This window comes from Artemia franciscana, chromosome 11 (genome assembly GCF_032884065.1).
Source record: "Artemia franciscana chromosome 11, ASM3288406v1, whole genome shotgun sequence".
Taxonomy (NCBI): domain Eukaryota; kingdom Metazoa; phylum Arthropoda; class Branchiopoda; order Anostraca; family Artemiidae; genus Artemia; species Artemia franciscana.
In genome coordinates this window covers 23,228,736-23,253,601 of record NC_088873.1, presented here as the reverse complement: position 1 = coordinate 23,253,601, position 24,866 = coordinate 23,228,736, and the positions used below count along the sequence as shown (strand labels likewise).

Sequence of the window (24,866 nt, the reverse complement as noted above, 5' to 3'; positions counted from 1 at the left end):
ATGCAACCTAAGTACAATTCTTGAGTGTGTTTCCAATAACCGACAAGTACAGTTTTAACTATAAGCCTCTATAGACATGTTCATACCTAAGTAGCGAAGTATATCAAAAGACATGTCGTGTTACCAGGTGATTAAAAGGATACATCTGCAAAATCCTGGAAGCAGCTTTTGGGATCAAGTTGAAACTGATACGTAGTGTGGGGGAAAGGTGGACTTCAAATCTCGACTTACGTGGAGGGGTAGAGAGGGAGTATTTAAAATTTGGTCTTCAGTCTGTATGTCATTGTTGGCACTTTGACCCCTTGTTAGACTAGAAGCTACTCCCGGTGAAGCAGCAATGTAGACCACCATATCTACAGAAGTTATAAAAATAGCATTTCAAAATCACCGCAGGAACAGCTTAGGGGATAGAGAACAGCTTAGGGGATAGAGTCAAAATTTCAAAGGGATTCTGGAGGGCCTAAAATTTCACCTTAAATTGGCACTCGTGAAGCATGGGCAGAGGTAAATCTATAGAAATCATTTATTCCAGATATCAAAATGACATATGAGCAAAATTTGCGGAGATTGAGCAGACTTTTTGAGTACGGGGGAGGCGGCAAAGGGATTCCCTATTTACAACATCTCGACAATGGCCAGGGGGATAAATTACACGCTGAGTAAGGGGTGAGAATGCCAAAACATTTTTGTCTCCTAAATACTGATTCCACTGAAAAAATGACCAATGATTTTCTCTTGAAAGCTTGAAAAATATCCATGAGCTATTAGGTCAAGTGAATCTTAATCCATGGAAAAAATACAACTGAAAAAACTCATTTTGCCAAAAAAAAAGGACCAAAACTTTTTTTCTTCTCTATCAGCTAGGACTAGAAACACTTTTGTTCAGCTCAGTCACTTGACTTCGTATGTCTAATCATTCCAGACCAGAAGATTAAATATCGGGAAGACCTGCAAACGAGGACTTAAATTTCGTACCCCCATTTGCATAGAAATACCAGTCATGAGTTTCTTGTCCAGTTTAACCTATACGCAGAAAAAATAATTGATGCTAATTTTAGTTGTATTACGTGGTATGTAGACAGAACCAGGAACACCGAATTGAAACTGGATATATTTCGAGGATTGGTTTTGCGTTCTCAGATTAGCTAAGACTTGCAGGGCATGAAGACAGAGAAAAGGACTAAATTCCTTGAGGGGGGGGGGGGTCAAGCGCTACCAGGAGCTTTGTTTTCAAAAATTTGAAATGGTAATATTTATCTTTTCCTGCTTATATACAGCGTTTCAATATATTTAAATATTTATACAATGTATTTACACATCAGAAAACCCTATTTTATAGGTCGCGATGGCTTCAGTCGCATGAAAGATCAAAAGTCAAGCCGAATCTCCATCCATATGAACAATAATATTCCTGCCCGTCCATCGGAAATTCTGCAGTGAAAACATTACGGGCTTATTCAACAGAACTATTGCTCGTCGCACATTTTGACTAAATACTTAAATTTTACTCAGCATTTTAATTATAATCCAGCATTCCAATTCAAAAGCAGAAAGGCTGACCAAGCGGCACGCTACAAATCAAAGCAGAATGATTGATACTGTGCATTAAGTTAACAGTAAGATATTGGGGGTGCGGTTTACGGAGGTCGTAGCCTAAACTATATCTTGGTAATGGTTGGTCATGATTTGAAAAACAGTCAGAAATTGAATAAATAATGAAAAAAACTTTTCAACAGAAGGTAAGGAGCAACATAAGGACTAAAAAATTATTCGTGATTAGGAGGGCTGCCCCTCCTTGCCCCCTCGCGCTTTACACTTGAGTTTGACTTTTGATCCCAATTCTTTGACCCTAAAATGTAGTTAGTATAGTAAAACTATTCTGTTTTACTTTCGTCATGGAAAGGCAGTGTGGTCTTCGAAGTTAAAATGTATTTGGTTTTCGAAAATATTTACCAAATGTCACTTGGTCATTTCCAGCCCCCCCCCTCCCCTTCTTCAAACGGAGCTTCATTAGATATGTTCGACTTTCATGAAGATGCAAGAAATGGACTTAAAAATTACAAAACCCTAGATTCTCAAAATTGAACGAAAATTAACTTCAGAGTGACTGGCATCTTAGCTACCACGTAGCAAATGAACCACAAAAGAAATTGGCACTTAAAAAAAATACATAATGTTATTTGCGTATTAGATGCAGTCATTAATTCATATAAAACTGAAAATTTATGGGTACATTGCCCTGTACAAAAAAAACCGCCTTTCCTGCCTCAATTGCCATAAGCAAAATAAAAAAAAGAGCCGACAAACTATACGACAACTAATGACAAATAGGTTTGAGTAATTGAATGGTACTTACTATTCTTGGTAAACGTTACTATCTTCAGTACTTGTCCAACTCGTGAAAAGATCTAAAAAACGAAAAAAAAAAAAAAAATCAAAATCATCGCTTGATTGAATTTCATATAATGTTGACAATACTCAGTCATCCGAATTGAAACAAAAAAGAGAAAAAAAGTTTGAATCATTATTTTAAAGTCACCAGGTTATACAAAAAATGGTGAAAACACTAACGCACACTAGTGTGATTCTTTGGATCAAACTAAAGAGGGAGATCCCATAAATCTGTGTACGTATCGCAGTATATTTGGTCTATTGAATCGAGAAAGATGTTCAAAAAAAGACAAATGTAGCTTTTTTAGTCGTCATCAATCGCAAACACAATTACCATATGAGGTGCACCTAACTCAAATATAAGAAAATTACCATAATCAGGGACTTGTGACTATGAGGAAATTTATTTCAAGGGCAACATTTTACGAGGGAGAGCACAATAGTAGGGAGATTGAGATTATCGTCAAATACTTTTTATTTTTCCATGGAGTCCTTTGACAGCTATTGGTACTTCGTTAGGACCCCTTGTACCATATATATATATATATATACATATATATATATATATATATATATATATATATATATATATATACATATATATATACATATATATATACATATATATATATATATATATATATATATATATATATACATATATATATATACATATACATATATATATATATATATATATATATATATATATATATATATATATATATATATATATATATATATATTCAGCGTTTTTCTCACAGTTACTTCGTTATGCAAGGATTTGTAGTAATTATATTGATTTTAAAAATAGATGTAAAATCTTAAGCCAAAAATCAGATCATATTATAGGTAAAAATACTCTTTATTTAGCGCATTCTGCTTTTCTAGGTACTCTTCCACCGACCCTGCAGCAGTTTTTCTCAAGGACAGGCTCAGGTAGGTACTTTTCTTCTTTGCGTAATTCTTCTCGACGATTTATTTTACCAAAACGATCCTCTACAGCAGCTCAGAGGTCTCCTGTATATCAGTCAATTCTATTATGGAACTCCATCCCTTTGGATGTCCCTCTTTTTCTTTCTGCAAATGCATTATTTCGTCGGGTCTTTCCAGTTAAATAATTTTTGTCTCTCTTTTAATTCTATCCCAATTTGTATGTCACTTCTCTTCTTTTAAAATCTTGTCTTGTTCCAGTGTTTGTTTGTTTTTTTTTTTTTTTTTTTTTTTTTTTTTTTTTTTTTTTTTTTTTTTTTTTGTATTTATTTTATAAGTGTTTTTTTTTTTTTTTGTGCTCTGTGGCCCATTACAAGCATAGCTTCTTGGGCCTATTAATTGATTTACTTTTGTAATAGTTTTCTTTAGTATTAATAAATTGATTGATTGATTGAAGAGGTTTTTCTGCAAATAAATTAACTTGGCAATTTAAAAAAATTAGTTTTCATTAAAACGAACTTTTAAATAAATATCAAAAGAATTATCTAGAAATACTTAAAGAAATTTTCAACTAATTTCGGAAGTTCGAGAAATGTTGTTGCAGCGCCATTTATTTTGAATTGTGTTTCTAATTGAGCAGATTTTTTTTTTTTAAATTAGCCACATGGTAAAGATGAATCCTATAACTGTTTAGTTCATTCAGGTTTTTTGCAATGTGTTAATATTTGTGATTTGGTAAAATTTATTATATTTAGTTTACTTATTGTTGCTAAAAAGAGGGATATGTTAACAGGATAAGCTTGTTTTGGTATTACTTGGTTGTTTTACATTTGCTGTTTTTTTTTCTTTCGTAGGCATGTATTTTGGGGGTGATACCTGACACGGGGATGCCATGGATATTCTGTGGTAGCCACAACACTTGGCTGCGTAGAGAATTTAAAGTGGCGAAACCCTATATAGGCCAGTGTATTCTCCTGATGAGCCCTTGTGTTGGGTTGTTGCCTCTGAATTATTTGTCTTTATTATTTTTTCTATTGTTTGGTAAATGACGACTTATACTTATTGACGACATGACTGCCTGTCCATGGATTATTCTTTATGGTTGATTGTGTATGGCTATGCTGTTTGACCTATGTGATTGTATGGATGAGTAGGGTTAAGGCCTCATTAAAGTGCTGGTCTATATTAATCACTAATTTAGGAAAACAGTCTTCTTTGTCTCCTTCTATCTCTCTCTTTTTTTTTCTTTTTTTTTGTGTTTGTGCTGTTGCATTGGTGATTTCTCTTTTCATGATATATATATATATATATATATATATATATATATATATATATATATATATATATATATATATATATATACACCTAGCCCTTCCATAAATATTGATACAAGGTATTTAACTAAAATATAAACACCGCTTTGATTTGAAAAAAATTGCATATTATGGCGTCACTTCTTTACTCTTTTTTTTGAAAGGGTGTTAAAACGGCGGAGAAAAAATTATCAGCAAGGCATTTTAACATATGTAGTGGAAACCCTGAACCAAACCATGTTTCAAAACAGACCATGGATATTTCAACAGGACTCTGAACCTGCACATAAGGCCAAAACTACTCGGACAGTGGCTTTAGAATCATGCACCCCAATTTATTAGTAGTGACCATTGGTCGTCAGCCGACCAAGACCTTAATCCGCTTGACTACAAATTGTGGTGAGTTTTAGAGGGCATAGTCAAACAGTTCGTGGTAACGAACTGTAGTAAGGAGCGACCCGGCTCAATAGCAACCAAAACTCTAAAAAATAGGGTTTTGATATCAATAGCTGCATCAAAAGAATTGCATTTTAATGCTGATTTTAAATATATAAGTTTAATCAAGTTTAATCTTACGCATCAAAAGTTACGAGCCTGAGAAAATTTGCCTTATTTTAAAAAATAGGGTTAGACAACCCCTAAAAGTCTAGAATCTTAACGAAAATCACACCATCAGATTCAGCGTACCATAGAACCCTGTTGTAGAAGTTTCAAGCTCCTATCTACAAAAATGTGGAATTTCATATTTTTTGCCAGAAGACAAATCACGGGTGCGTGTTTATTTGTTTGTTTTTTTTTCCAGGGGTCATCGGATCGACAAAGTGGTCCTAGAATGTCGCAAGAGGGCTCATTCTAACGGAAATGAAAAGTTCTAGTGCCCTTTTTAAGTGACCAAAAAATTGGAGGGCACCTAGGCCCCCTCCCACGCTCATTTTTTCTCCAAAGTCAACGGATCAAAATTTTGAGATAGCCATTTTGTTCCGCATTGTCAAAAACCATATTAACTATGTCTTTGGGAATGAATTACTCCCACACAGTCCCTGGGGGAGGGGCTGCAAGTTACAAACTTCGGCCAGTGTTTACATATAATAATGGTTATTGGGAAGTGTACAGCGTTTTCAGGGGATTTTTTTTTTTTTGGTTTTGGTTTTGGGGTTGAGGGGAATATGTGGGAGGATCTTTCCTTGGAGGAATATGTCATGGGGGAAGAAAAATTCAATGAAAAGGGCGCAGGATTTTCTAGCATTACTATAAAAAAAACAATGAAAAAATAAACATGAAAACGTTTTTTCAATTGAAAGTAAGGAGTAGCATTGAAACTTAAAACGAACAAAGATTATTACGCATATGAGGGGTTCTAAAAATACTTTTCAAACAGTTCGTGGTAACGAACTGTAGTAAGGAGCGACCCGGCTCAATAGAAACCAAAACTCTAAAAAATGGAATTTTGATACCAATAGCTACATCAAAAGAATCGCATTTTAATGCTGATTTTAAACATATAAGTTTCATCAAGTTTAGTCTTACGCACCAAAAGTTACGAGCCTGAGAAAATTTGTGTTTTTTTAGAAAATAGGGGGAAACACCCCCTAAAAGTCACAGAATCTTAACGAAAATTACACCATCAGATTCAGCGTATCAGAGAACCCTACTGTAGAAGTTTCAAGCTCCTATCTACAAAAATGTGGAATTTTGTATATTTTGCCAGAAGGCTAAATACTATGTATTTTTTTCCCAGGGGTGATCGTATCGACCCAGTTGTCCTAGAATGTTGCAAGAGGGCTCATTCTAACGGAAATGAAAAGTTCTAGTGCCCTTTTTAAGTGACCAAAAAAATTGGAGGGCACCTAGGCCCCCTCCCACGCTAATTATTTTCCCAAAGTCAACGGATCAAAATTCTGAGATAGCTATTTTATTCAGCGTAGTCGAAAAACCTTATAACTATGTCTTTGGGGACGACTTACTCCTCCACAGTCCCCGTGGGAGGGGCTACAAGTTACAAACTTTGACCAGTGCTTACATATAGTAATGGTTATTGGGAAGTGTACAGGTATTTTCAGGAGGATTTTTTTCCATCGAGGAATTTGTTATGGGGGAAGAAAATTTCCATGAAGGGAGCGCAGGATTTACTAGCATTATTAAAAAAAAAAACAATGAAAAAATAAATATGAAAAAGTTTTTTTCAGCTGGAAGTAAGGAGCAGCATTAAAACTTAAAACGAACAGAAATTATTGCCCATATGAGGGGCTCACCTCCTCCTAACACCTCGCTGTTTACGCTAAAGTATTTTTAGTAATGTCAACTATTTATTCTACGGCTTTTGTGATTCAGGGGTCATTCTTAATGAATTGGGCCAAAATTTAAGATTTAGTGTAAAGAGACAGGTAGTGACGAGGGGGCGAACCCTCTCATATGTGTAATAAAAACATGAGAATAAAAAATTCTTTATGTAAGCTAGTTTATAAGTTACGTATATCTTTTACTAATAAAAAGATTCGTAAAAAATTAAAAGTTTTAGTTGCCTTTTTTTATTAGCCAAAAAATTGAAGGGCAAGTAGGCTTCCTCCCCCGCTCTTTTTTCTCAAAATCATTCGATCAAAATTATGAGAAAGCCATTTAGCCAAAAAAAAAAAAAAAAAAAAAAAAAAAAAAAAAAAAAAAAAAAAAAAAAAAAAAAAAAAAAAATGCAAATTTCGTTTTAATTATTTCTCTGCGGAGAGCCAAAATCAAAACATGCATTGATTCAAAAACGTTCAGAAATTAAATAAGAAAAAACAAGTTTTTTCAACTGAGAGTAAGGAGTGACATTAAAACTTAAAACGAACAGAAATTACTTCGTATATGAAAGGGGCTGCTTCCTCATCAACGCCCCGCTCTTTACGCTAAAGTTTTTTACTGTTTTAAAAAGAAGAGTTGAGAGAAAGAGTCAAACTATAGCGTAAAGAGCGGGGCGTTGATAAGGAAGCAGCCCCTTTCATATACGAAGTAATTTCTGTTCGTTTTAAGTTTTAATGTCCCTCCTTACTTTCAGTTGAAAAAATTTGTTTTTTTTTATTTAATAGTATAAAGAGCGAGGTATTTAGGAGGAGATAAATACCTCGCTCTTTATGCTAAAGTATTTTTAGTAATTTCAATTATTTATTCTACGGCCTTTGTGATTCAGGGGTCATTCTTAAAGAATTGGGACAAAACTTACGATTTAGTGTAAAGAGCGAGGTATTATCGAGGGAACAAACCCCCTCGTATACATAATGAAAATGTAAGAATACAAAAGTTTGTTACGTAAGTTAATTCTTAAGTTACGTATATTTTTTACTAATAAAAACGTTCGTTAAAAATTAAAAGTTCTAGTTGCCTTTTTAAGTAACCGAAAAATTGGAGGGCAACTAAGCCTCCTTCCCCACCCCTTATTTCTGAAAATCGTCTGATCAAAACTAAGAGAAAAACATTTAGCCAAAAAAAAGAATTAATATGCAAATTTCATTTTAATAATTTATGTGCGGAGAGCCAAAATCAAACATACATTAATTCAAAAACGTTCAGAAATTAAATAAAAAAAAAAACTAGTTTTTTTAACTGAAAGTAAGGAGCGACATTAAAACTTAAAACGAACAGAAATTACTCTGTAGATGAAATGGGTTATCCCCTCCGCAATCCCTCGCTCTTTACACTAAAGTTTGACTCTTTGCCACAATTCTACTTTTTAAAACAATTAAAAGTTTTAGCGTAAAGAGCGAGGCGTTGCGGAGGGGACAACCCATTTCATATACGGAGTAATTTCTGTTCGTTTTAAGTTATAATGTCGCTCCTTACTTTCAGTTAAAAAAAAACTAGTTTTTTTTTTTATTTAATCTGTACAAGACGCCACTATAATCTGGATTCATTGAAGCAGGCACTGGTAGAAACTGTGGACAATTTTTCCCAAGATGTCGTCCGTAGAGCCAACAATGAATGGCGGTCATTTTTAATAATTTTTTTTTTTTTTTTTTTTTTCAATTTGCAGTTAATTATATCGGTAATAGAATAAGCAAAACATTTTCAAATCAAACCAGTAGGTTTTTTTTAAGGTAAATACCTTGTATCAGTATTTATGGCAGGACTAGGTATATATATATATATATATATATATATATATATATATATATATATATATATATATATATATATATATATAGCATTAGCTGCCTATTTGTTTTGAAAAGTGACCAAGGGTAAATTTCCCATCTTTAGTTTTTTTTTTGTTTTTGGTAAACCTTCAGGTCAGTGACATTATTTTTTCCATAACATATTTAAATTAAGACACGAAATAATAAAATACAGCTATCTTTTGCAGAAAATTAGCACCTGCTGCCTCTCACGAGTTTGTTTATTCTTTTATTCTTAATCGGATAACTGGCAGCATTGCTTAATGACTGTACTCTGACCGATTTTGTGCGCTAAGTTAAGTAATCAAAGACTGGGGAATAGTAATCTTGAAGGCAATAGGCAAGGTCCTTACTATAAAGTCGTGTTTTCCTTTGAGTTTTTTTTTTATTGAACACCTAAATCGGCTTAAATCGACCCCCCAGATTTAAGAAATAAAAGTTACTTCTCTGCCTCTCGAGGGGAGGTTTATAAAAAAGAAGAAAAAAAAAGAATTAGAAATCACAACGGGACAAAAAGATCACTAGAGGGGAAACTAAATCACTGAATCTAATGAGAAATTACAAGGGATATGTATATGCATCAAAAGATAGACCGGAGTCAAGCATGATAGTAAATATTACTTTATAAACAAAATATAACAACTTTGATCAACCGGATTTTAACATCTTAATGAGGATTAGTGTGAACGAGTCCTCGATTTTCTCAAAATTATCAGCAATTGCAATATTTGTACAATGCGTCTTTACACTATATTGAAGATAATGACAGAAGAATTATTTTTCCTTCAAAAATGTTCGATTCTATGAAGTTGTGTTTCAAAGTTCAATTTTGTCAGTATAAAATCATTCAAAAAAATTTATAGCCAGGGAAATTGGGCATCTTGTACTAAGCCGAAATACTTTTTCCAAAACTATAGCTAAAAATCCCTCTCTGGGATTTGTAGCAGCATTTAAAGTAAGCAAATAAAAGGCAAAAATGACCAAAAAGTCAAAAACGTACAAGCTATATTAAAGACATTTAATATAGAAATGCAAAAAACATCGATAAATATAGGAAAAAAGCAAATACAAAGTAATATCCAGTTCCACAAAACATTTAAATGAATTAAGTTAAAAGCTAGTTTCAAAATACATTTAAATAAACACACGATGCTTTTGCTATATAACAGCAGTATGCCAAACTGAACAGAAAGTCAAAACAAACGATTAATTCAAACATCTAAAGGATACTATGAAAAATGCATAATCAGATTAAAAAAATTACTATATTTATGTTTCTAGGGCAATCTAAAGTTTTGCAGCAATGTTAGATCGGCTTCATCGACAAGCATTGGGGGAACAACAATCTGATTTTACTTCTTTCAGCACCGATTGAATACAATAGTTATAAACCCCACAAACGTTAAAAATATATGTCTCAAGAAGAATTTTTCATAAAAAAGGGTCGCAAAATACATTCCTTAATGATAGTCTCAAAATACTCCGTGTTCTTAAACCACTTTTATTCCCCCTTTCCAGACACTCAATCATTATTAGTAGTTTTATGTACAACAACCAAAGCTTGATTACTTTGCCTCAAAATAAAACATGTATTAGTTGTTTTATATGTAATCGGCGGTGAAAACAATTTTGTCCAAGTCTATGACCAAGTGATCACCACATAAAAGCTTGACCAATAATTGCCAAAAGACGTCATTGTGATGCATTATTTTTTTAAATCGCTGCGTAATCGATTGGAAGAAGACAAATTTTACTTCCCTAAATATGTGTCGGAAACTAATAAAAAGGTAGACCTATTAGCACAGGCATGTTACCCCCCCCCCCCCGTTCCTGAAGAGGAACAAAGCTTTACGAATATTGCTTACAAATCACGCTTTGTGATACGAGGAGAAATGCTCGAACAACAAAAATTCAGTCTGCTAGTAACCTGGGCTAGTAACTCAATGGTCTAAAATTTCTTGATTAACGTTTTTTGTGGATGTAGACACTCTCCACTAAAATTTGAAGTGAACACGGACACTTTGTGTGGAAAATAGACAGGGCTCAGAAGCGGTGGGCGCCCCTGAAAATCAATCAACTATGTCCCCTTGGCTCAAAACTACTTAACTTGTAAGTTAAAAGCATTTTGGACGTCAGAAAAGGGCGAATTTATGTTTGAAAACCATTAATCTCAAGTCCCACTGGTCCACAAATTTCAAGCCCGCCAGTGAAAATACGCCTCGCTACCTTTCTGCTAAAAAGTTGGGAAAAAAGAGGTGGTCTTGGAGGGTCAAAGAGCCTATTTCGTGACTCCGATCACTCAAATGATGCGAATTGCGGTGAAGATTGGGTGTTTTGGACAAGTCATGGGTCAATTTTGTGCCAGAAATAACTTTGACTGAAAATCATTGCACATTTTCGAGTCAAGTAAGGTGCAATATGCAACATTCTAACTTTTCGCCAAAAGTCGGAGGTGACAGGTGTGAAGTATTGAATGCCAACCATCCTACTTCGGCTCTCTTAATCACATAGAATGGTAATCCTCGTGTGATTCCTTGTCAGAAAAGATGCAATATGCCTGCCCATGTTCTACCGTTCGTAATCAACCGTTCGTAAGTTAAAAACACTTCATTTTTTTCGAATTAACGGGCCCAAAACTCTCCCCCCAGATGGTCAAATCGGGAAAACGACTATTTCTAATTTAATCTGGTCCAGTACCTGATACGCCTGCCAAATTTCATCGTCCTAGTTTACCTGAAAGTGCCTAAAGTAGCAAAACCGGGACCGACAGACCGACAGACAGACAGACCGACAGACAGACAGACCGACAGAATTTGCGATTGCTATATGTCACTTGGTTAATACCAAGTGCCATAAAAATATTTGTATAGATTGTCCTTGGCTAGAGGGAAGAAATTGAGGGGCTGATTATCTCAATTTCAGGATATTGGCCAGGCGGCTTTCTCGCTTAACAGGGCAGAACGAAGTTGCGTGCTGGTACCAAAATGGAGTAACCTCGGTAACCAATTGATTGTTCATAGTCTATCGTAGACGCACAACAGTTTGGGTTCGGATCTTGCACCGAAGGATTGCACCAGGTATACACCTGGTGTATACGAGCATCTACACTGAGGAATCCCCCTATTGATCACTTAACCACAGTAAATGGTAATTGATTAACTCACAAAATAACAGAAAAATAGACATCTTCCACAACACAATTTGTAGACACGCTCCATCCTGTTTCTTTTTTTTTTATTATTATTTGTGAGGTCCCGTGTATAAATTCACAAATAAAAACTCGAGTAACACAGCCCCTCAATGGGTGGTGAAGGCCAATGTATGCTTACACGAAATCTTAAAAGCACTAATAGGTGGTCCCTTGAAATTACTCGTATCCAAGAACGTCCCACAAATTGATTTAAGCTGCAGAGTTCAGCAAGATTTTTGCTGTACACATGTAAAGCGAGGGTAAGTCAGCCATTGAAGTGGAGATTTTACTAGCCAAGAACTGATGAAGCCGGCTTTTCCGACAAGTATTAACGAATACAGCTGAAAATTATTGAATGATGTTATGGTAAGTTTTTATGGTGAAATAAACCATGGTGAAAAAAAAAAAAAAAAAAAAACAGCACAATTTTTCATTTCATTCTTCATTCTTCTTTCAAATTTGCAAACGCTTTTCACATTGACGGATTTCCGTCCATCATCAGGCTTTATGAACCCTTCCCAGGGCAGTTCTGTGTATACAGTTTATTTTGTAATTAGCTGTAACTAAAGCAAATCAAGTCAAATTATACTAAAAATAAATATTATAAGAAAACCATAGATTACAGACTTTCTGGTCATATATCTGAACTTAGCGTGAAAATCAATTAGGCACACGATATTTCAGCTTTACTAAGAGAAAAAAAATGGCAAAAAGACTATATATCTTGCATGAAATATGGGTTTGTCGGAACTGCAGCTGATGCTAAATTCAGCTAATGTATTTGGAATAAGGAGAGTAAAAATAAGAAAAGAGAGGATAAATCTATTCCAGGGCACATGCAAATATATTTCATTTCGTTTATCTGTGCTACTGACTTTTTTTCCTTTTACTTTTTACTGGCAACTTTTAGCAGATGTCACTTTTTGTTCATTTGTCACTTTTCTATGAAAAATGCTCTTTCTTGCCATTATTTAAGGAGAATGTACAAAAAGATAGATTTTACCCCATTGAAGAGAGGGTTAATTCCAGCCCCCCTCCTCCTCTTAGACCACTATACTGATGGCAAAATGTCTACATCAAGTTTCGTTATTATACAGGAAAATAAATTCGAAAAATAAAAATGCTCTTTTATTCCTACAAGAAGAAAACACGTTTAGAACTCATTTCTAAAGTGGGAAAGAAAGGCGAAAATGTCAGATATTTCTAGAATGGACAGAATAAAAACACAAAAGAAAAGAAATAACAACCTCACGAATAGAACTAATTAAATTTGTTAAGTATATTTTTAATCGGACAAAATTGCATTCTTTACAACGACCAAAAAATAAGTTTGTTTCTGGTGAGAAATAATTAGAAGCAAATGTGTTTTATTTCCCCACTGAAATATAGGACTATCATTCACAGAACTTCATAACCGAGTTAGAAAACAGCTTAAATTGTCTTTTATCTTAAACAGTATGGAAATTGAAATAGAGGGTTAGAGTTTTCCATCTTACTTAGAAAGGAAATGGAAGAAGGTTGATGCAGTGCATTATCTTACAAATTGGAAAGCCGAAACGGCTAGGCGAGGAAACAATGCTCCAAGGAGAAAACAATTCAAATTCTGATTTCCAAAACCGGTGTTACTATGGTTTATAATTTTCCATTTAATCGAATGCAGCAAACTTTCCATCAAGGTTTAATCCATGCAAATAGCTTCTTATAAAACAACTGATTAAAATGATCTTTCAGACTAAGTATTCTTACATTCTCGCTAAAATGAATGGACTGGGTCAAATATATTAAAGTTGATCATGTATGTATTGAGTCAACGTATTAACACTGCCTACAACGTTGACTGAAAAGAGCAAAGTGCTCCCCATGTATATTTCTTTTTTGGTTACTCAGTATGGAAGAGATGGTTTAAGAGAAACTTGGGAGGAGCTCATTCAATCGGCAACTGAAAGTCCTGGTCCTCTTAAGTCTTTGGAGGGCAACCAGTCCTCTCCCGTGCCTTTTTACTTATGAGCATACCCCATGGTATCGGATCAGAATTTTGAGAGAGCAGTTTTGTTCAAAATAGTTGAAAGCAAGGCAAAATCCGGGCGGAGGGTCCCAGGTTTTATATCATACAACCTCTTTTTTATCCGACTAGTAAAAACGTAACAAAAATTCATATAAACAAATTTTTGATGCATTACATGTTTTTTTGTACCCCCTTCCCTCGAAAAAAAAACAAACCCGGATACACCCATGGTTGAAAGTTCTTATATATGTAAATTCGGCATCGACATGACCCTCAAAGCCCCCAGGGCAGTGTTATGAAACTGTCAAACTTACTGTAACTAATTTGTTTAAACAGTATTTATTGTTTATAATAGCATCAAAAACAATAATAAAAAGAAAATAGCAAAGCTAATCCAGGCTTACAAATAAGAGTAATCGTAAACAAGAGTTAAAACAAGAGCTAAGAGCTCATATGGCACTTGTGACGAGGTCGGAAGAGCCAAGAGCTATTAGCCTATGACATGAGCTCTAGAAAAATTTTAAGAATCAATAGATTGCTTTAAAAGGTAATCAGAGGCTTAATGCCGGTCGGGATTAAAAACAAGAGCTCTGAGTCACGAGGTCCTTCTAAATGTCAAAATCCACTAAGATCCGATCACCCACTCGTAAGTTAAAAATACAAAAATTTTTCTAATTTTTTCACTCACTTCAGCCCCCCAGATGGTCGAAGCAGGGAAAACGACTTTATCAAGTCAATTTGTGCAGCTCCCTGCACATTTCATTCCCCTCCGACTTTTCCTTCATGGGGAAAATCTGGCCGAAAGGCTCGACCCACCAACCCCAGCCCCCCTTTAACGTTGTCCGATCGGGCTGAAATTCACAAGTTAAGGTCCCCTAGGGCCCAGGAGCTTATCCGCGAAATTTCAGCTCGATCCGAAAACTCCTTCCCTGTTTTCCAGAAACCAAGCATAGCCACTTAATTTGTATGTTCTTTTTTTTCTGCCACGCCTACAGGTCACAGCCGACATCGGATCTGGATGTACGAAGACTCATTCGATGCGGAATTTTCCGAGTAAGTTTCCTTGAAAGTTTCGTAGGAAAATCTTAACCCCCTGAAAGTTTCGACCCCCCAACCCACCCCCCCCCCTTTAACGTTGTCCGATCGGGCTGAAATTCACAACTTAAAGTCCCCTACGGCCCAGGAGCTTATCCGCGAAATTTCAGCTCGATCCGATAACTCCTTCCCTGTTTTCCAGAAACCACGCATTAGCCACTTAATTAACTCATTTCTCCATAAGAGCCCATGTTAATTTGAAATTTTTAAAACGTATTTAAAAGTTATATTTACACACATGCAGGTGGTTAGCTCAGTCGGTAGAGCGTGGGACTTTTAATCCTAAGGTCAAGGGTTCAAGTCCCTTATTGGGCGTTTTTTTTTTCACAAAATATGAAAAAACTTCGTTTTCTTAAAGAGTTAAAGAGGCTGCGTCCCAAAGTCGAACCTTAAAACGTACAGGAATTAGGAGAGACAGTCCTAATTCCTGTACGAGGAGTACAGGAATTATTAAATTACATCCACCATGGATTATAGAAAAACGAACAGAAATAATATAAAAAAACTTCGTTTTCTTAAAGAGTTAAAGAGGCAGCGTCCCAAAGTCGAACCTTAAAACGTACAGGAATTAGAAGAGGCAGTTGGGGGGCTGCCGCCCCCCAAACCCCCCGCTTTTAAAGGCTCTTTTGTACAGGTTTTTTGTTTTGTTAATTAAAAGAGGGCCTTTCCGAAGCCAAGAGCGGGGGGTCAGGGCAGCCCCCCACAAAAAAAAACCTGTACAAAAGAGTCTTTAAAAGCGGGGGGTTTGGGGGGCGGCAGCCCCCCAACTGCCTCTCCTGATTCCTGTACGTTTTAAGGTTCGACTTTGGGACGCAGCCTCTTTAACTCTTTAAGAAAACGAAGTTTTTTTCATATTATTTCATTAAGATCCGGTCACCCGTTCTAAGTTAAAAATAACTCTTTTTTTTTGTTTTTCCAAATTAACCAACCGCAGCTCCCCCAAAGAGAACGGATCCGTTCTAATTATGTCAATCACGTATCTAAGACTTGTGTTTATTCTTCCCATCAAGTTTCATCCCGATCTCTCCACTCTAAGCGTTTTCCAGGATTTCCGGTTCCCCCTCCAAATCCCCCCAATGTCACTGGATCTGGTCAGGATTTAAAATGAGAGTTCTAAAACACATGATGCTTCTAAATATCAACTTTCATTAAGATTTAATCACCCGTTGGTAAGTTACAAATACCTCATTTTTTCTAATTTTTCTGAATTACTCCCCCCCCCCAACTCCACCAGAGAGAACGGATACGGTCAGGTTATGTCAGTCACTTAGGCTATCTTAGACTTGTGCTAGACTTGTGAGTTGTGATATCCTTCTAAATCTGAAATTTTATAAAGATCCGATCATTTCTCCGTAAGTTTAAAACACCTCATTTTTTTAATGTTTTAGAATTTACCCTTCCCCCCAACTTCCCCAAAGAGAGCGGATCCGTTCCAGTTATGTGAATCATGTATCTAGGACTTGTGTTTATTTTTCCCACCAAGTTTCATCCCGATCCCTCCACTCTAAGCGTTTTCCAAAATTTTAGGTTGCCCCCCAACTCCCCTTAATGTCACCGGATCCAGTCGGGATTTAAAATAAGAGCTCTGAGACACGACTTCCTTCCAAACATCAAATTTCATTAAGATCTGATTACTCCTTCGTAAGTTAAAAATACCTTTTTTTTTCTAATTTTTCAGAATTAACCCCCCCCCCCCCAACTACCCCGAAGAGAGCGGATCCGTTCCGGTTATGTCAATCCCGTATCTAGGACTAGTGATTATTTTTCCCACCAAGTTTCATCCCGATCCCTCGGCTCTAAGCTTTTTCCAAGATTTTAGACTCCCCCCAATGTCACCGGATACGGTTGGGATTTAAAATGAGAGCTCTGAGACACGATATACTTTGAAACATAAAATTTCAATAACTTCCGATCACTCCTTCATAAGTTAAAAACACCTCATTTTTTTAATTTTTCAGAATTAACCCTCTCCCCAACTCCCCCAAAGAGAGCGGATCCGTTCCGGTTATGTCAATCATGTATCTAGGACTTGTGCATATTTTTCCCACCAAGTTTCATCCCGATCCCTCCACTCTAAGCGTTTCCCAAGATTTTTTCCTTTTTATTTTACTTCATTCAAAAGTATAGAAATTCATGTCTAAATAAAGTTTTGAAACGAACATTGATAATTTTTGAAGCAATCTGTTTAGTTTGTTGAAGTTTTGAACCGGCGATTCATTTATTAATTCATCAATGGTTGAACACATTTAAAAGCACGAAATTATTAATGCAAATTTGCTGTATACCAGACCATTGGAATCAGGGCGACTAAAACCCTAGACTGGAGGTTTTGAGGGCCAAATCTTGAAATACAAGAGAAATCGCGTTTTAGCATAGGTAGCAGCGATATATTTTTTTTTTTCGCCAGGACTACCGGAAAACTGCATGATCATAGAGATTTAAAAGCTCTTTTAAAGCTTATGATCATATTTATGCACTTTTTGTCTATATGTCTTGATAACACTATAGCAAAGTGCCAGAGGGCACCATAGGTACTTTCGGTGCCATTTCCGGTGTCGATAGATTGGGTAATGTAACAAGAGCACCATTAGGCCTACAATGTCCATGGTTGAAAGCTCTCGACCGAATGTTTACACCCCTCCCCTTTGTATACCTCCCAGGCCCCTTAGTAAGAGAAAACTAAAACAGATTTAATATAAGTGAAACTAATGTGAAGAACTTTTTTTCAATTTCATACAATTTCCATACAAAAAGTACAATTCATATGAATAAGCTATAAATAAAGCTGATTAAAACATATATTCGCCTTTTAATCAAAAGTAATTTCGATCGCAAGAACCCCTTTACTCAGAAACACATAGAGGAAACCATGTTAAACATAAATATATGAACAAACTAAACGATGGAGCACATTTTTCTCAGTATCTACCTCTTGGTGATATTTCATACCAATTGGTCGTAAACTACGAATAGGAACACCGTTACCAACCGTAAATTTCAAATAGGGACACCTTGGTCATAAAGTTATAAACATATTCTTTCCCAGAAACACCGCAGCATATAATAGGTAATTATAATGCTATTTCGAGGCAGTGACGCCCACCTACGCTTGTTTATTTCGCTACATGCTAAGTAAAGTCTTTTAAAATGCTTGAGAATAAGAATTTCCGTTATGAGATGATCTGCTGTAACCTCTTGGTGAGAAAACAGTAACAGATTGCAGCTATTTTTTAATCGCGCACCAGACAAAAAACTTCATGGGTTTAGGAAAATATCAAAACACAGACACTGAATACACTTATTTGGGATTTTTAAGCTTTTTAATACTTTAAAAAAGCTTCTTATTATGACTGAACGGCCAATGTGTTTCAGGAATCCTTCTGAAATAAGTGAGATAAAGAGTCAAACTAGCGTAAATTGAGATACTGAACAAGGGCAGCCTTCCTCGTATACAGAATAATTTTGTTCGTTTTAGGTTTCAGAGTTGCTCCTTACTTTCAGTTCAAAAAAACTTGTTCTCTATTTTTTTATTTCTGATTTTTTCCAAATGGTGCCGGTGTATCCCCCACCCCTCCACGGAAAATTCCCCATCCATAAAAGATTTGCCAGAAAAATTTTCTTTAGCTTACCTTCATTTGCGAAAAAAAGACTATTTCATTTCTGACTGTTTTTCAAGTCACACAGGAAATCTCCCCTCCATAGTAATTTTACCGGGAAATCCCCCCATCAGGGGAAATGTTTCCCAAGTGGAAAATTCACCTATGGATAATTTATCTCACGGAAAATACCCTCGTCGGAAAAATCTCCCCTACCCCGGAAAATTCTCCCCTAGAAGAAATTGGTTTGTTATGCTAATTCCAAATATACCTGAGAACCCCTGCAGTAGTAGTTTCAAGTTCCTATCTGCAAAACTGTGATATTTTGTGTTTTTTTTTTTTTCAAGAAGAAAGACCACGGATATATGTTTGCTGGTTTCTCTTTTGTTTTTGTTTTTTTTTTGGACGGCTTTCTCGAGGGTGATGGTGTCGAACCAATGGTCCTAGAAGATCGGAACAGGGTCCATTTGAACGGAAATTGAAGTTCTAGTGCCCGTTTGAAGTGAGAAAAGACTTAAGGGTAACTAGCCCCCTCCCCTTTCTCGTTCTAACGACATCCAATCAACATTTTAACATAATCATTTGGTTTAGCATAGTTGAATAACTATCCCTATGGGGATGACACGACCGCCAACAGTCCGTGGGGAAAGATTGTGTACGTTATGCTATTTGCCTATTGTTTACATATACTATTTCGTAAAGGGAAACTATTGGTGTTTTCTTCCTATCAGTGGCACCAAACTACAATTTTGCCCATAGGGATCCAAGTCGCTACTGATCAAAAACTATGAGATAGCTAATAGATTTAAAGATCCAAAAAGAACTATCAATTGAGCTTCGCAACTGTGGAGGAAGTGCTGCCGCACGGTTGCGCATTCGTTCCTCGGAAGTCACGCAGTTCATACAAGTACAGCTACCCCAGACAGGGCCAACTTCTGATATACGCCCAGTAGAAGCATTCTCAGTGGCAAGAGGTGAACTGATGTCGTGTACTAGATTTGTCAGCAGGGACGTCAAAGGGATGGGCGGATACTGCTCCAACAAATGTTTTCAGTCGTTTGTATAAAAAATTTGAGTCGGTAAAATAACGACGCGAAACGCCATTATTTCACTGGCTCCTGATGGCAAATTTAATAGCAATATCACCCAAATCAGTCAGTAAAAAATGACCAGCCAGTCAGTAAAATCCACTGCCTTCCCCCCAAAAGAAACATTTTGCCTGGTGACGCCTCTGGTGAGTTCAAGTCCACGAGAAGTGATTACTGGTATGCCTTAAACCCCGTCTGTTATTTTAGTGCACTTCCATCACAGGATGACTCCAGCATTCGCCACCAATTTCGTGCTTCCAAATCATTTTTCTTAAACTTTATCTCACCCTTCTATAACTCAGACCCCCCCCCCCCCCCCGAAAAAAAAGAAAAAAGCTAAAATAAATAAAAATCCAGATTAAATAAATACTATAAAATATTCTACACCATATACTCTTCTTATATTTTGGAATATAGGTAGAATATTCCAAAAATCCTTCTTTTCTTCATTATTTTAATTTGTAATTATTTCTCTTTTGCTGCTGAATATTGCATTTGAAGGGAATTTCCTTAGGGGAGGGGGAGAAATTTTCGCTGGGCGGTATTTTCGGGGGGTTCCTGTGGGAGGGGGAGATTTTCCGGGGAAAATCTATGCCTCCTCCGAGACTATCTGGCTTTGGGATACCATGGGCTTTGCCCGACTCCTGTCTGTGAAGAAAAAATCGTTTTTCGATTCATGATTTCCTACACTAGAGAATATATCGGATTAAAACTTCAGCTGGTTGACTTCAAGCAATATGGACCTACAAAAGTATGAAGGGAAAAAGGGAAATTTGTGGTGTGGATAGAAATGAATTGCCATAGAACTATAAATTCAATACAACGTAGCCTATAGTCAGCTAACACCTAAAACAAAGAAATGAGGGGCCGGGTATATTTGGCAAAACGATAGTACACGTAGCCAGAAGCTGCTAACCCTTTGCTGGTTTTCATTACTATCTCCCAAGCAAACTTATGTATTAGAGGGAGAAGGGGGTAATCTTCCCATACAAGAGGCAACGTTTCATTAAGACTTCCATCCAGTTTGGAGCGAAGAAAATGGACTTTTGGATACTGAATTATTATTTTTTTAGGTCTCCACTGGAAAAGAAATTGATTTTTCTCTGATCAAACTGAAATTTTAACACGATAGTCTGTTTTCTAAGAATATGTAATAGTATTGAGAGGTATAGGGAAAAAGTTAAAATTTTGGAATGCCTAACTTATGGAAACGAACATTTTAGGTTGTTTAGGTAGTTACTTCCTAACGCTGATATTTGTTCTCAGCATATGAGTTAAAAACCCAAAAATACCAATCAAAAGCCAAGATGTTTATTTTCTATTTTCAAACTCTATTTTTAAGCAACAACCGGAACTCTTCTTTTAATTAATAAGCAGCAGCCCCGTTTCCTTTTCCCATTACATTATCGCTCAAATCCCCTTTTGAATCTCCGAGTTACAAACACATACCAAATTCCCTTCAGGGAGTAGAGCTACTTCCAGGGAAAAAATTGAACTGAAGAAACTTTGCTGGAACTAATTTTCTCATCCTAGCTGTTCATGATAGACAAAATAGACCCTAAATTTACAAACATGACTAAAGGGCAATATATATGCTAGTCCATTTTGTTCCCTTCAGGCAATACGTAAGTGAAACTTTTATTAGAACATGAACTAACAAACTAAGATGCATAACCAGCAGAAAATGTCGGCAAAAATTGGGAAGCATTAAGGATAAATTTATGGTTGTCTCTTCTTTTAAAAATTATACAAGCATACATTTTTCTCTGAATCTTTCTACTATACAAAATATGCAGAGAAAGGGGAAGGGACCGATGTAAATTGTAATTGCATATTCCCTTTTTATTTGCAAGAAAAGAGTCAGTTTCAAACACAAAATTACCGTTAAAACCAAACCTTATAAGGTGAAGAGAATATGTAAACGAGAGATAACGAAAGAGCTATAGCCTCCTTTGTTGATTTCTTCTCCCCCCCCTTCCTTTCAAAGAACAATTTCTTTGAAATTGGTATAAAACAAAGGCACCAATCATATAGTAGAGAATTTTCCTATATCATTTAACAACATCACACAAAGAAAAAACTAGCTTCAAAATTGTTAGAATTTTTTTTTTTTACTATTTCTTAAGCCTGCCGTATGAGCAACATTTTCGAACACCCAAGGGCAAACTAATCGACTTGTAAAAGCTCCAAGTAAATGGGTGATAATCCGAACTCGCTTTCGGTGGCTAGAATTAAAAAATATCACTAGAATGAATATTGCATTAGAAAAACTTTCTAAAAAAATTTCAGGAAGATTAGTTCTGCTTGTCTCGTTCCATAATGATAAACATTTCTATCCAGACTTTCAAACAAACCAAATTTGTACCCGGTATCCTACCTCTACTAAATAAAAGACTAAGCTCAATTTCTAACACGACATCCAAAATAAATCTCCTTATAGTTTGATAAAACTGATCCAAGCACTAGGACCTTACCTGATAGAGGACATCCAAGGTCACTGGGTAAACCATGTTCTCGACGATGACACGAAGGACAGTATTAGGGCCACCTTGAGTATCAACAGTCTGACCGTTAAGAGCTTGCGCTGCTTGAATTGCTGCTTGTGCAGAAGCATTCTGAAGAAAAGAAGAACAGTCCTTAATACGGAAGGGACTCGCTTTTAAACATTTTTACGAAAGTTAAAACTGGACGAGTACGTCTAAATATAGATTAAATAATGTAAGACATATTGTAGCGAATTTGACTCAACTCAAAAAGAGATAAATTTTTACTATATTTGATTATTCAAAAACTGAAACATTTATACATTTTACACACAAAATAACTTAAAAACAGATAGGCTACATTTTAACAATTTTGACAAGATCCGCTATTTACCAGTAATCTTATGATAATGTGAGCATAAAGAGGTTAGAAAGACGAAGCTATTTCATATAGCGAAAATCCACATGGGATACAAATGCAAGAAGCACCTTTAAGTCATAATTATTAAGATCGTATTCAGTTCAGCCAAATTGTTACAGGAATGGGGATTTTTGAAGATAGATAAATTACAAGACTAACCATTTCTTTGGAAAGAAAGGTCGCAGATGCGTTCTTTTTCCTTCCCAAAGGTTATGATATCAAATCAATGGCCATAGAAAACTAGAAGTTGGCCATTCGAATGAAGATTAAAATTTCTAGAGCCTTATTTGAGTAGCCAAAAAGATTGTACCTCAGCAAAGTGGCATTTCCTGTCATTGTGTGGCACCAAACTATAATTTTGATTCATTTGCTATCGATAGATAATTCTGAGATAGGCAATCGATTTAGAATAATGAGCTTCCCAGTATAAGTGGCAATAATGCCGCACGATAGCGTATTCGCTCCTAACAAAGTCCATATAAATAAACGGTTAATCAGACATTTGTTTTAAAGCTTCTTCATTTAACTATATTAAATTAAGATTAAATGAAGCTCCAATTCTATTGAACGAGTGTTCAACATAAGGGCCGTTAAATTAAAATAAATATTATGTGTAAAACACAACAAAACTCTAGCGAAAAGAGAGAAGAGATTGAGAAAGGGGCAGCACCCTAACAAACTGAATAATTTCTGTTCTATTTAAGCTTTAATCTCACCCCTTACTTTCATTTGAAAAAGCTTGTTTTTCTTTATATAATCGTAACTTAAAACAAGCACCAAAATATTTTTATGTGACCTAAGTTTACTAACATTTGAAAGCCCTTATCAGATTGACATCCTTTATATGCAACGACAAAAAATCAAGCTCAATTACCACGCTTCCAAAAAGCCATGAACAACAACACTAAGATAACAACAGAAACATAAAGCTATTATTTCCAGCAATTATAGTTTACCTGAAAGAAAAAGGTATCACTCTCTAATTAATCCTCAAGGGAAGATACTTTCGTTTCTAGGGATTCTTGCTTTCCATTTCCTGGCTCATTCTATATATCCAATCAGGCTTAATGTATCTTTTACCTGGTCCGAAATTTCTATAAGGATCCCTTTCTAATGGAACTACTTTCTTTTTTTTACTTTGTCCTGCTAAAAGATAGTATTTACTTTCAAACCACAGTAGATAATAAAAATTATTAGTACATAAAACAGAAAAAAACAAAAAAAAATCATATGCTGGCTTCTTAAAAAAAGAAGTTCTCTTGACCTAAGGAATAATCAAAATAGAGAAACTTCTTCTGAATACCTAGTGCCTACTCCAATGTTGTCCGACCCTACCCATGAAAAAAAAATCCTGCTTGTATGGTCTCATAGTGGCGTCAGTGTGGCCCCGAGTTTGCCTAACCGGAACCGTGTCTGCAGGGTGACCTTGACAAGCAACACCCCTCGAGGAAATAATAGACTAGTAAATGACACAGCATGTACACTGGGTTCTGATTGATGGATAATAATTCTTCTGGGTTTTGTTTGTTTGATGGACTTATTTGGGGCTGAAGAACATTTGCCGGACGCCAGGTCATCCCTGAGTTGGGTTAGAAGAGATCCGAAATAATACAATGCCATATGTGTCGTGTCAAGGACTAAAATCAACGGCCACTCTTTAGAAGGCTCCCCAAACAGCATCATGAAGTCCTACTTAAGACATCAATGTTAGTAACTAAGGTCAATCTTAGCTCTCAAAATCAGAACCTACACACACACACACACTGCGTATAACATGCTGCTGTGTATCAAAACACACACACAATACACAAAAAAAAGCTCAAGTTCTATTAAGACAGCTACAGGGGAACGGTTTTCAGCTCATTCAAATACACATACACATCAAATCGGGATATTCGTCACAGACTGTCTTAATAGCAAAAAAAAGTCAGTCAGGAATATCCAATGGAAAGCCAAACCAATAGATAAAATAGTCAAGTGAAACCCCCCCAAGACTATCGACTGAGCAAACAAATTGATTGAAAATTGCCGGCATTCCCTAAGTTCAAATCAACATATGTAAATAAAATTGCGTTAGCAATTAAAATTCAGTTATGATTTAGAATGGTTTCCAAAAATATTTTAATATCAATTGAATTTAACGCTTATAATCACAAGCTTCAAAGAATTTCCACTAGTAGCCTGAATTCGCTTTAACAGTCTTCAC

General features: G+C 35.7%; 1 protein-coding gene across 6 annotated transcripts in view; it reads right to left on the bottom strand.

The window, feature by feature from the left end:
• LOC136032980 (polypyrimidine tract-binding protein 1-like) overlaps positions 1-24,866 on the bottom strand; it is a 203,362-nt gene that overhangs the window by 49,345 nt on the left and 129,151 nt on the right. For all 6 annotated transcript variants that reach the window (XM_065713489.1, XM_065713491.1, XM_065713494.1 and 3 more), the window contains 2 exons: positions 22,231-22,371; positions 2,357-2,408 (listed from right to left, as the gene is read on the bottom strand). In XM_065713489.1, the coding sequence (XP_065569561.1) occupies positions 2,357-2,408; positions 22,231-22,371 (193 nt within the window). The remainder of the gene's footprint in view (positions 1-2,356; positions 2,409-22,230; positions 22,372-24,866) is intronic.